The 13,194-nt window shown below is 51.7% G+C and overlaps 1 protein-coding gene across 1 annotated transcript in view; it reads right to left on the reverse strand.

Annotated features, from left to right (window-relative positions):
* The window catches only part of LRRK1 (leucine rich repeat kinase 1), a gene marked incomplete at both ends in the record, with an annotated part of 103,713 nt that overhangs the window by 25,054 nt on the left and 65,465 nt on the right, over positions 1-13,194 (reverse strand). The window contains 8 exons of the mRNA XM_084253055.1: positions 555-831; positions 2,037-2,196; positions 2,423-2,543; positions 3,502-3,674; positions 4,223-4,387; positions 7,078-7,292; positions 8,991-9,103; positions 9,696-9,825. Coding sequence (XP_084109181.1) covers positions 555-831; positions 2,037-2,196; positions 2,423-2,543; positions 3,502-3,674; positions 4,223-4,387; positions 7,078-7,292; positions 8,991-9,103; positions 9,696-9,825 — 1,354 coding nt within the window. The remainder of the gene's footprint in view (positions 1-554; positions 832-2,036; positions 2,197-2,422; positions 2,544-3,501; positions 3,675-4,222; positions 4,388-7,077; positions 7,293-8,990; positions 9,104-9,695; positions 9,826-13,194) is intronic.

Raw genomic sequence — 13,194 nt, forward strand, 5'->3', positions numbered from 1 at the left:
TGTGGTCATCCTGGGGAGCTCTAGGGCTAGCATGTTCTACACCAGGTGCAGAGGAAAGTCTGTGGATTTGGAGTCCTGGCTGCTGCCATGTCGCCAACACTAGCTTCAGGCCAGAGGGGCTGAAACTGAGGTGAGGACAAAGAGGCCCTGAGAGCTGAGCTGGTTTAGATGGAACCATCACTAGCTGGGGCCCACATGTTCCCCACCCTAGGCCCTGCCCACCCTGCATTTTGAAGCTGGGCTGTGTAATTAGCATGCACAGTTTTTTATTCACTGAATAACCAACCAATCATTGCCCCCAAATGTGAACTCATTCAATCCTGTTTTAAGTGCTAGTCTTATATAGTTTTTCCTTTTCGATCAGGGGCTTTCTTTGACTCCCCTGAAGAGAGAAGCCATGGCACAAAAGGGAGCAGCCGGCTGTACACAGTGTTCCCGCTAGCCCAGGTCCAAGAGGCAGGCCCATTCCTGGAACTCTTATCCAAACCACCAGGGCCCCAGCCCCAACTCCTTCCTCCAGGGAGCAGCCTGCACAGCCTGGGCTGTGGCCTCACCTGTCATTGGCGACGGGCAGGGCGATCTCAAACTTGGCCAGGAACTGGAAGTATTGCTCTTCTGTCTGCTGCGTGAAGCCTGTCCCCACCAGCAGCATCCTGAGGTCCTCCGCCCGGATCACCCCATTCTTGGCCACTGACCGGGAGCTCTTAATGTTGAAGATCCTCTGCAGACACTCGGACAACCAGATGGGGTCGAGAAAGTAGAGGTTCCTTAGGCCGTGGCTGGTGTCAGGGAAGTGCAACAGGGCGCCGGTCTCTATGAGGAAGCTGATGGCTGCCCAAGGAAGGTGAAGAGGGGGCAGCATCAGACAAGGGGACTCTGGGGGACCCACTCCCAAAGATACAAAGGGGTGGGATGCAAGTTCTTCCCAGGAAGCCACCGGCACTCCCAGTGCACAGGGATCTTCAGCCCAATCTGACACAGGCCCCTGGTGGCACCAGGTAACTGGCCAACGTATTGCTCTGACAGTCAGGGAGCTACAGCTGTTCCCCATTATTCATGTCTTTGCATATTCATTTGGATGCTAAAATGTATCTGTAACCCCAAAACCAGTATGTGCCATGCCTGTGTGCAGTGAAGCTCTGCAGGTGCAGAGCGGCAGAGGTCAGGCAAGGAGCTCTCTGTCCTCTGTTTCCAGCCTCACGCTGTAAACATGTCTTTTCACGGTCCGCTTAGATCAAATGTTTTGTATTTCTGTGCTTTGGGTTGGTGAAATCACTGTGTAGAATGCCCCCCAAGCACAGCGCTGGAGTGCAGTCTGGCGGCCCTATGCCCGGGAAGGCTTTGTGCCTTATACGTGCAGGCAGCTTGGCTCAGAGGACAGTGCTGGGGCTGTGGGGACAGTGCTCATTGGCTGAGTATCAAACAAGGCGTCTTTAAGCAGGAGGACCCCTACAACAAGGCTGCATGCGGACGAGAGGATGGAATGGGGTGAGCAGAACTGGCAGAGCCTCGCCCTCTACAGCTGATCCTTCAACAACACAGGTTTGCACTGTGGGGGTCAAATTCTAGGCAGATTTTTTCTACCTGCAGATCTCGCATTCATGGATTCAGCCAATTGAGGAAGCCAGTTCACTGAATCCACGGGTGTGAACCCCATCAATACAGGGGGCTTGACTGGAAAGAACTTGAGTATCAGAGTGGAATCTGGTGTGTGTGTGTGTGTGTGTGTGTGTGTGTGTCCTGCAACCAACCTCCCTTGAATACCAAGAAATGGCTGTAGTTATGTTTGGGGGCATCAAAAGTTATACCTGGATTTTTATCTGTGTCTGGGGCTTGGGGTGAGGGTGTCTACCCCCCCCATGTTGTTCAAGGATCAGCTGTTTTTCCTTTGGCATTCATTAATTCAGGGTTTGCAGAAACCAGTGGGCGCTGACCTGACTCCACCTTCCCTGGGGCTCTGCTCCTCTGCCCAGCCTCCCCTGGGGGCCCTGCCTGCACCCACTGGTGTGCCCCTGGGCCCCCTCCTGCCCACCTACCAGACTGGAGATCCTCGTAGTCTTTGATGTCATTGTCCGGTGTCTGCTCCACCAGCTGTTCCAGCTGCCTGTCTGTCAGGTACTGCACATCGTCTTCCAGGCTTCGACGCTGCTGCTCTGCCAGCACAGCCTCCTGGAGGCTCAGGTAGCTCCTGGGGATCTAGGGGTGGGAGATGGGGGTTCACTCATTGCCCTCCTGAGCAGGTGGACCATTTTCAATCACTTCCCCACCTTTTCTCTTCCCCCAAGAAACTGCTTATACCGGGACCGCTGAGCCTGAAGAAATAATGAATGTGTTTTATGGCACAGAAAGAGGGTGCCTTGGGTTCCCCAACAGGTGAGAAGAAGCCTCCTTCCCCAGTCTCAACAGTGAGCGAGGTACCCACCAGCCTCCCTGCCAGTCGCTGGCAGCCGATGGTGCTGCCCACGTCCTTCATGTTGCACGTGACGTGGAAGATCAGCTGCCGCAGCCCTTCCTGGCCCTCCAGGCTCTTGCAGGAGAGCTCGCTGTGCATGCAACAAACACAGGGTCAACCAGGTGCCTCATCGCGCCACCCTCTGACAAGCACTGGATCGTCTCTTCCTGCGTTTTGTCCCCAACACTGGCAAGTTGAGGGAACTTGGGAAAGGTGGACACAGAAGATCCTGGAGATCTTACTTGCTGCCCAGTACTGTGCTGGGAACTTCTCTCAAGATGCTTGTATCTGCTTCCCAGTGTGCCCGTTTTACAGACCAGGGAGGTGAGGCACACAGGTACAAGGGGACACCCCCCCCCCCAGGTCACAAGTTGGGAAGGAATCAGAGCCAGGGCCACCATCATCACAGAGCCCAGGGGACACGCTCAGGATCACAGCAGGAATTCCTTATGTGCTGGGTGGAGGTGTCCCAGGCTGGCCCATGCACCAGCTTCCTCCCTACACCCCACCAGGTGCAGCTGCAGCTACACACCATGTTGCCACCAGGGGGCCTCGGTTTCTTCATCTGCAGACTGGGCACAAGACTGCACCAGGTGCAGAGCTGTCCTGAGAGCCCAAGGACAGGAGGTGGGAGACAGGACAGGCCCAGAGGGCTGGTCCCACCTGCACCAGCCCAACCTGTCTCCCCTCCACAGTGCTCTTCCCCCAATCCCTCGAGGACCACTTAGACCCGGTGTAGTCAGGGACCACCCAGGGTCAGTTCTACCTATAGAACAGTGAGCGAGGACCCTGAGGGCTGGGGCACAGTTTGCAGTGTCTGGTCCCATGGGGGCTCGGCGTGTGGGGTGGAGGGACACCCAAAAGGTAGCACAGCGAAGGTCTCCTTGTCCTCACTTAGGGCAGATCTAATCTGGGGGCCCAGTTGCCACCCTTAGCACTTGAAGGGACCCAGAGGGTTCTGGCTCCTGGATTAGGGACCATCCATGTGTCGCCAGAAAGACAGACAAGCGAGGGAGGCAGGAGTGAGCAGGAGGCCCCAGGACACTCACTGTAAGTGTTTGAAAGTGATGTCGGGAAAGCCGGTGGCCCTGGACCCCGAGGGCGAGCGGCAGAGCGCCAGCACGTAGGCCCGCAAGGTCGCGATTCTCTCCACACGGAATTTGGTTTCGATCAAGTCCAGATGTGTTCCTACCACCAGCACCACAGCGTTCGGGGCCTTGGCCTGTAAGAGAACATGATGCTGAGCCCCAGCTCCCTCCCCTGGAGTGAAGGATGGGAACCAGCTCCCACAGGCGCAAGAAAGACAACCCTGGGGGCTGAGCTCTGGCCCAGTGTGCACCGAAGCCAGTTATGCACCCCAGGCCGGTTATGCACCGAGTGGCATCTCCATGACTCCTTCCTGGATTCTGATCCCTTTAGACAGTGGGGCAGCTAACCAGGACATGACCTGTGTCCAGGCCCACATCACCTTTATACTTGGGTGGGGAGCTATGCTCCCCGTTTTGTGTCCAAGAGCTGGGAAGAGGCTCTTAAATTTAAGGTAGAAGAAAATTGCAGGAGCACCACTGACTGTCTGGCCTAGGGGGAGTTTAAACGCTTCACTGTGACCTATGATTCTAGGACCTTCTGTGAAAGCCTCCCCGCCCCCTCCCACATACACCAAATGCAAGGCATTTCTTTCTAACAGTTTCTTTTTTTCTCATTAAGGAGGAGTGGCTGGACCTCTGGGATACTCTAAGGACAGAGAACTGAAGGGCTGGGGCCCCTCACCTCAATATTCAACAGCCAGAACTGGAGGTTGGCCACGGCCTCTTCCCCCAGTGCCAGGTTCCAGACCACCACATACAGGGCCTTGTCCGTGAAGAAGCACTGGTTGACCGTGGCCATGCTGGCGGGGCCGCCGATGTCCCAGACGTTGAATTCCACAGACTCAACCTACTTGAACAGCAAGGCAGCAAGAGGGAGGCTTTTAGAAACCAATGTTCTACTAAAACAGATGAGTCCCCAAAACAGATGAGTGGATCACGATGTGGTATATAAACACAATGGAATACTACTCAGCAATCAAAAAGATAAACTCATGCCATTTGCAGCAACATGGAGCTGAAAGGGATGGTGCTCAGTGAAATAAGCCAGATGGAAAAAGAACTATCAGATGGTTTCACTTACAGGTGAAATATAGGGAAACTGAACAAAGTGTCAGGAAAATGACAAAACTTGTAAGGTGACCATATATCTGAGGCACGCAGCGGGGGGAGGGACAGAGAGAGGGATCAAAACAGGGGAAGGGAGAGCACAAGGGACTGTGGTGATGGTTCACGAGAGACAGGGTGGTGGGGGAACTATAGGGCTACACTGAAGGGGGAAATCAAATACTATCCAAAAATTAACAAAGATGTAAGAAAATAAATGCATCTAATAATTTACAAAAAATTAAGGCTGGAGATGTAAGAAAGTGTTCTATTCTAGCTAATTCTATTGCCATGAGTAATAAAGTTCTTTGTCTCTGTAAAACAAAAAAAAGAAACCAAGGTTCTAGTCGACTGGATCCGGCCAGTGGGTCACTGTGAGTGCTCCACTTGGGGCCCCAGAGACACAAAAAGCTGGCCCATCCTGCTGTTAATTTCAAGGACCAGTGAGAAGAGAAGGAAAGGGCCCCGTGGGCCTGGGGGCTTCTGGGGGCTTCTATCTACTGCTGATCCTGGAGCAGGAGGCCAGGCCCACGGGAAAGGCCTCCTCCCTCTGTGTCTGTGCCTCACTGCAGGGCCTGGTCCTGCCTCCGTCTGCCTGGCACTGACGTTAGCACTTATGTCGCGCCCAGTTCCTTGTCACGTGGGGGCCCAGCCAAGGAGACTGGCCTCCGAGTCCTGCGGGTCAGAGGGCAGCCCCCACCAAGGAGGATGGGAGCCGGCCCTGCCTCGGGAATCCAACAAAAGCTTAGCTGTTGGGCTGCCGGGAAAGACTGTGTCAACGGTGGTTTCTCTCTTATTCTATGAGGTAAGAGTCTGGCCCAGGAGGCTAAGGCCACAGTTTTCTAGCAAAGAACTGTTTCCACGATGCTGCATCTTGGCCTCTGAGACACAGCCTGTTGAGGAGCTTTTGTGTAAAGATGAGGAAAGACAGCTGTTCTCCACTGGCTGAGGGCCCAGCCACACCAGGAGCCACAGGCGGGCTCAGGCTTCCCTAGATCAGGTGGTTGGGCTTCAGGGAAAGGTGGGGAGACTTTAAAGATGGCAGGAAAGAAGCGGGGGGTGCAGGAAAAGAAGAGTGGAAACATTGATTCATCCCTCAGGTACTGGGCAACTGTTTGCTAAAGCACACCTAGGAGAAAGTGGCTTCGAATAACCGTTTTTTCTTTTCTTTTCTTTTCTTTATTTTTTTAAAGATTTATTTATTTTATTTATACAAGCACTGGGTACAGGTAGAAGCGTGGGAGGGTGAGAGGATTCATCAGAGCCAGAGTGGGAGCAGAACAGGCAGACTGACGAAGTACACTGCTGAGGGGAGCAGCGGGCGGCAGGGGAGGTCTACGCGCCATGTGGGACCCTCACCCAGTGGCCGGGGTTTGAACCGGTGCTGCAAAGGCTGTGGGCAGCCTCGCAGCCCAGCACTCAACTGCTGCGCTACCAGAGAAGGCCCCGTTTTTTCTTTTAAAAGGAGAGAACCCTGAAGTTTTGGTTACTTCAGAGAAATTTCGGCCACAGTTGAGCTAGATTTACTCCTGGGGTGCTCTGGGATGTCGGCTGGTAGTGATTACTTTACTGTTCTGGTCCCAGAAGACAGCCCCATTCTTCAGCGGGACCGGTCTCTGGTTACATACGGGTTAGAACATACATTCAGCTTTAATGGCTAATTACTCGAACTGGATTTCCCTGATTTGGCAAGTGTCTAGTGGCACTGGGCTGGGGCTGGGGGAGGGGGGGCGGGGAACCAGCCCCTCTGGCCTCAAGGCCCCTTGGGTTTCCCTAATCCGACAGCTTCCACACCTGGTTCCCTGCACGGCTGCGTGTGAGCACAAACATGGCGCAGTCAGGGAGGTGTTGGGCTGTGTTCTTCCCTGCCCAACGGCCCTGACTTTGTTCCAACCCCAATAGTTCACAGGCCCTTCACTCCTGCTTAAGGAAAAGACACATTTCCTGTTCACTTGTCAATAGTGACTGGAATGTTCACCAAAGGATTCCCTGTAAACACGGCTTTAGGAATTAGACTTGTCACAGCTTCGGGTGAAAGGGAGTATGAGGAGGGCAGGGCCTTTATTCCAGGGAGGATTTCTCAGCCCCCATGTGGGGGCGGGGAGCAGGCATAGGTGTGCTTTAGCTACAGGTAATTCCTTTCCAGTCCTGGGGGGCAACCCTACCCCAGACCATTTGAATAAGAATCTTTAGGGCCAGGGTTTAAGAGGTCATCAAGGAATCTAGAGACAGAGCTGAGGAGCACTGCTGGAGCCTCCAGTGAGCCGTGACAGAAAACTACAAGGTCACGTTAAGAGATTAGCCGCCGCCCTTGGCTGGTTGAAACAGCACCCAGACCCCGCAACCAGCCTGGCTGAGAAAACCCAGACTCTCTGGAAAGGAGGGAGGAAGGGCCCCGGGGAGCGCCCCTACCCTTGGGACTGTGCGCCCCACCTTGGCTCTCGAGCCAGCCGGCCTCTGGAGCTCCCACTTGGTTGTCCTGATGGTGGCCTCGCCATGGGCCGCCTGGGGCGCCCGCCCCGTCTGCAGGATGTCCAGGAGGGTGGACTTGCCCTGGCGCGGAGGCCCCACGATGATCATCTTCATTAGCTTGCACTTCTCCGCCTTCCGCAGCTGGGCGCGCAGGTAGGACAGCACGGCCTTGGGGCCTGCGTGAGAGCATGGGGAGGGGAAGCAGCTGCTATAGGGACAGACAGACCAGACAGACAGCTCACGCCCTAGGGAGACAGACCCTGCCCTGAAGGGACAGCTTCTGTGTGTTCTGAGAGGGGGTGGGGAGGGAGTGATGGGGAGGTGAGGAATCAGGCCTGGGGAGGGAAGTCAAAGCAAGAGCCAATGATGACATCCTTGCCACCTGGGAGGTCACAGTCTCCCCACAAGGTCAATGGCAACACAGCAGACACTTGAACAAGTTCCCTCATATGTGGGTTTAAAAACGTAACTACAGGGTCTCCCTGGTGGCGCAAGGGGTTAAGCACAGCACTATGAAGCTATCCACAGCCTCTGCACCATGAGTTCTAGCCCCAGCCAGGGAGCTACCCACATGGCAGAGCAGACCTCTCCTGTCTCCCCGCTGCTCCCCTCAGCAGTGTATTTCAGTCAGTCTGCCTGTTCTGTTCCCCGCTCTGTCTCTGGTGAATCCTCTCACCCCCTACACCTCTGGCTTGTACCCCAGTTCTTGTATGCATAAATAAATAAATCTTTAAAAAAAATAAAAAAATAACTACATTGTAAAATTGTTTGGAGATTGGCAACCATCTGAAAAAACTCCCAGAGGGATGGCGTAGTCCACAAATACTGAAAAAATTAAGAGTTAAATATGTTGTGAATACTCGATTATGAATATGACTATTACTGTCATAAAAACGGTGTAATGAGTCCGAGTGCAGACTCAGCAACGTGAAGCATCCCTAGTGATGACACCAGGCGACTGTAAATCAATCATCAATGAAGTTGTCACCAGTGAATGAATCTTAAACCTGTAAGTAAATGGAAGTTTCTCTTTCATATTATCGCTTCACGTTTGATGTCCAGTGTTAGTCACACGACAGTGTTTTGTATCATGTGAGATATACTGACGCAACTGCTAAGACTTCTCATCTTGTAAACAGAAGATGTAAACTAATTACAGTAAGATAAATACTGTCTGGTGCTGGAGATGTACTGAAAAAAATGTTTTTCCTCATGTCTTTCTCAATAACATTTTCTTTTCTTCAGCTTACTTCATTGTAAGAACATAGCCTATCATGTGTGTAACAAACAAAATATGTGCTCACTGACTGCCATCAGGAAGGCCTCTCGGCAACAGCGGGATGTTAGCTTTAAGTTTTGGGGAAGTTAAAAGTTATCCATGGAGGGGCCTCCCTGGTGGCACAAGGGGTTGTCTCAGCACTATGAAGCTATTGGCAGCCTCTGCAGCACAGGTTTGATCCCCCGCCAGGGAGCTACCCACATGGCGCAGCAGACCTCTCCTGCCTCGCCCGCTGTTCCCTCAGCAGTGTATTTCAGTCAATCTGCCTGTTCTGTTCCCTGCACTGTATCTGGTGAATCCTCTCATCCCCGCTTCTCTGGCCTGTACCCCTGTTCTTGTATGCATAAATAAATAAATCTTTAAAAAAAAGAAAGAATTATACCTGGACTTCCGACCGTGTGGGATTCAGTGCCTTAACCCCCATCTTGTTTCAGGGTCAACTGTATGAAGTTTCTCAGCAACTATTACTCTGGGATGTTTAGCAAATTCCCAAACACAAGTGCTGGGGCTGTGCTCCAGGGGTCACCCTGCTATTTCTGCCTCGGTCCCTGACGGCTGGGCTGGGGCCTCCCTGCAGGTGGCACTGAGGACCTACCTTCTTTTCTGATCTCCGCAGGCACATTGCTGATGTTCAGGTCTTCAGTGTCCAGCTGCCACAGATTGCCCAGCTGCCCCAGCTCGGAAGGGAGCTCTCGTAGGCCAGGATTACTGCAGGGGCACGATCACCAGGACAGAACACACACACACACACACACACACACACACACACGAGCCTGTCAGCTTCTGGGACCTGCTGGGGTTACCAACAGTCTACATGCCAAGCCTGAGTTCAACACCTCATTTAAATAGTAATTGCAAAGCCTCCCTGGAAGCCCGGGTGCATTAGCTCTGTCCTCCACACGTGCCCGGGGCTTAGAACTGTTCCTCCTCCCCCCAACTTCCTGTCTCCTGAACTAATCACACGACCATGAAGGGGATCACCAGCTCCTCTGGGAAAGGTGATGTCGCCTGAATTGCATCTTCCCCAGGTGCTGCACACTGTCTGAGACCCAACCCCGCTGTGGGAGCTCAGTGAAGGATGAGTCCAGCCATTCTCGTCACTGAGAGAAGCAGGAAAACCGGCATCACTGCAGTAGAACCCCAGTACCTGCCTCTGACGAAACCCAGTTCTGAAAACCCCACTGCTGCCTCCTGGTAAGCAGGTGGCTTCCTTCTCCCTGGCTGCGTCCCGGGTGCTTTACAAGATGACGCGCTGCCCTCCCTCGCGAGGGCCACTGCGGCTGCTCTGGCTGGTACTCACTTTCCCAAGTAGAGTTCTGACAAGTTCTTCAGGAGGCAAACCGAGGGTGGGACAGCGTCCAGGTGATTGTCGTTCAGGCAAAGGACTTCCAAAGAGTCACTTAAAAAGGTTGGAAATTCCAGCACACACACTGCAACGAAAGGACAAAGACATTAGACACAAACGCTGGCCCATCCCAGCATGAAGGCCGGGGCTGGTGGGCCAAGCTCGCAGAACAGGAGGCTCATCTCATCCGCCTGGGGACTGGGCCCTCCAGATACACAGGACAGCGGTGTCCCCGGGGTGGGATGGGTGAACTGAAAAACGAAGGAACGGAATCAGGAGACTAGAAGGCTTGATCTGCAGGTGTGTGCAAACACACCTCCATGCACGTGTGCGTGTTACCTGTGTGCACATGTCAGAATGCACACACATGGGCCTACATGTTAACCTGATATTATACACACCATGCGTGCATGTAACATGATACAAGCGTGTGCACACATGTACACGTTACCATGCACGTCAGACACAAGACACTGTCACCAGGCACACATGACATTTCAGAGCTGTCTCTGGGGAAGGGAATTAGCAGGATGTTGACTATCTGTTCTAGACCCTCTGGAACGGTTCAAAATTTTTGTTTGCCAAGTGCATGCATTACTTCTTCAACTAAAAAAGGCAGCAACTAAAAAATAATATGGTTTGGTTTTTATGTTTCCACACGCTTCCTGGGATAGCATCCTCTGAAAAGCAAGCCAGCTCTCCGGTATTAAATTATTTCATTCATTAGGCTAATTATGAGATGACCATTACATACGCGTTAAACCTGCTGTTTCTGCAGTGCCCGAGTGTGAGCCCTGAGAAAGAATGTGCCTGATGGTTGGAAGCTGGTGGATGGGAACTGGAGCAGAATCCCCAGGGCCGGTGGGGAGGGGGCAGGAGTGCCTCAGTGGGGAATATTCGAGATAAAATGTCCCCTTGAAGTCCCCCCTGCCAGTTCTCACCAGCACTGAGATGGAGAAGACAGGGTTCTTTCTTGAGCTGAAACGACATTCCTCTGCCCTCGATCGCACCACCCCTCCAAGTTCTGGCTTCCCCCCATCCACAGAGCTGCAGTGTCAATGGCAATGTGTTAACCTGGTCCAGAGAAAGCTCAGAGAGAGAGGGTAACAGAATACTGAAGCCGAGGCCTGGATGATGTGCCGGGCCAGCTGCCACGTGAAAGGACTCCAGGCAGAGGCCCCAGTGGAAATGGAGGGGCAACCAACTCTTAAAGATGGCTTTGTGGGCCTCCCTGGTGGCGCAGGTGGTTGAGCGCCCCACTGTGAAGCTGTCCGCAGTCTCTGCAGCGCAGGTTCGATTCCCGGCCCACCAGGGAGAATCCCACATGGTGCAGCAGACCTCTCCTGCCTTGCCCGCTGCTCCCCTCAGCAGTGTATTTCATCAGTCTGCCTGTTCTGTTCCCCACTGTGTCTCTGGTGAATCCTCTCACCCTCCCACGCATCTGGCCTGTACCCCGGTTCTTGTATTAAAAATAAATAAATCTTTAAAAAAAAAGATGGCTTGCACTTGACCTTGTTCCCTAAGCAAAGGTTCAAAAAGATTCCTTATTTTATTCCCCAATGTAAAGGAATGGCCAACTTTAGCAAACCCTAATTCACATTTAAAGAACATTGACAAGAATGGCTCAGATTCTTCCAGAGAGCACCTGAGAGGATCTCTGTTCTTCCTAACAGGGTGACTGTTTCCTGAGCCTCTATTCAATGACGGCTGGGAGAAACAAGAGAAACTGCTGTCAGCTGGGCGACCTGTCACACGCCCCCTGGCCCTGTCCCGAGACTCTGGAATGGGGGCCAGGTGGGAGCCCAGTGCGAGGTATTTACGGACTGTAAGTATTTGTTCAAAACTTATTTATGACTCTGCTGGTCTGAATTTTACCGTAAAAATGTTCATCCAAATTATTTTTGGACAAGGCCACTGCACAAATAAGACTATTTGAATGCACATAGGTCAACTTGGAATTTTACTGTCCATCTGCAAACAAGTTATCTTTTATAGGTGAGTCCTTCCCTGAGGGTCTGTGGCCCAGAGACAATCACCTCCCTGAGGTAAAGGGTGAGAAGGAGCCTCCTTCTTTTCACCTGGGTGTGGGCCTCAACTTTCTGGATGAAATTAAAGAAATCAGGAGGCCCTTGTCATGTGCCAACGTCAGGATCCATGTCTGCCAGGGAAATTCCCAGGGGGTGGACTCCTCAGCGAGCCCCAGACCTGCTGCCGGGGGCCCCAGCTAAGGCATGTTCTAGAACAGTCGTCCACACCCCCATCTTGATTTCCATGTGTAAGTTCTTGTGCTCTGGGGTTTTCATGAGGGAGTGGCTGATCCAGCTGCCTCTTGGGCCACCTCCCCTGCACTTCAGCTAGGTCCCCAGGGAGACCCAGGCCAGGAACACTTCACACCCACCATCCCCTTTAGGCCTCAACAAGAAGAAGGTGTTTGTTTCTGCTTCTTTCCAAGGGAGAGCCCTATGTCTGCACTCAATTTCCAAATCTGAAGGCCCTTGGTTTTAAAAAGGATCAGTTATGAAATTCCTAATAGCTTTTCCCTGTGAGGGTGGTTCAGGCCCTTTCATCTGCTCCTTGGCCAGATGAATGAACTCCGTTCCTGTGAACGGTTCATAGCCATTGCTATGAAGTTGGTTTTTTTTTTGTTTGTTTTTTTGGCCTATTGTGTTGTCTTTTTTTTTTTTAAACCAATTTGTAAGCAGTCTCTGTGTATTAGGGACTTATGCCAATGTATGTTGCAACAATTTGTGTTGCAAATACTTCTTGCTGGTCTGTTTGCATCATGACTTGTTATGGTGCCTTTGACTGAACAAAGCTTTTCAATTTTTGCAAAGCCCAAGATTTTGATCTTTTACAAAATGACTTCTGGATTTCCCACTTAGCTTTTTCAAAGGTCTCTGTCAGTTCCAGATCATACATATGTTTTTGTAAATGTTATTTGCCTCTTTTACCCTTTACATTTAAGTCTGCTATCAACATGGAAATCTCTGGAATTACAGGTAGGCATCTAGCACATGTTCTTCCCCTTCTAGCTTCCTAGGTCATTATACCAACACTATTTACTAAACCAAAAATTTTTTCCCACTGAATTAAAATGCTGTTTTTGTTATATATCAAGTTCCTATATTTGTGCAGGTCTATTTTGGGACTGATCTGTCCACTGATGAGTTATTTTTTTTCAATCATATGTAAATACACATTCTCATACATGGCTGACATAAATCCCTATCACATGTAACCCAAATAATAGCTCACCAGAATGTGCACTAAATGGACATTTAATTCACCACCTGCAAGTGTGCCTTGGCCTCTGTAGCATTTCTCATCCCTACCTCACACCACCTGTTCCTAAAGAGTACTTGTCCAGATAGATCTAGAAAGCTGAAGAATATTATATTACATTTTCGGCAATCTAAATCTCGGTTCCTGTTTTATGATACAGCATCCTGAGGGA

This window comes from Talpa europaea, assembly GCF_964194135.1.
Source record: "Talpa europaea genome assembly, chromosome: 14".
Lineage (NCBI taxonomy): Eukaryota > Metazoa > Chordata > Mammalia > Eulipotyphla > Talpidae > Talpa > Talpa europaea.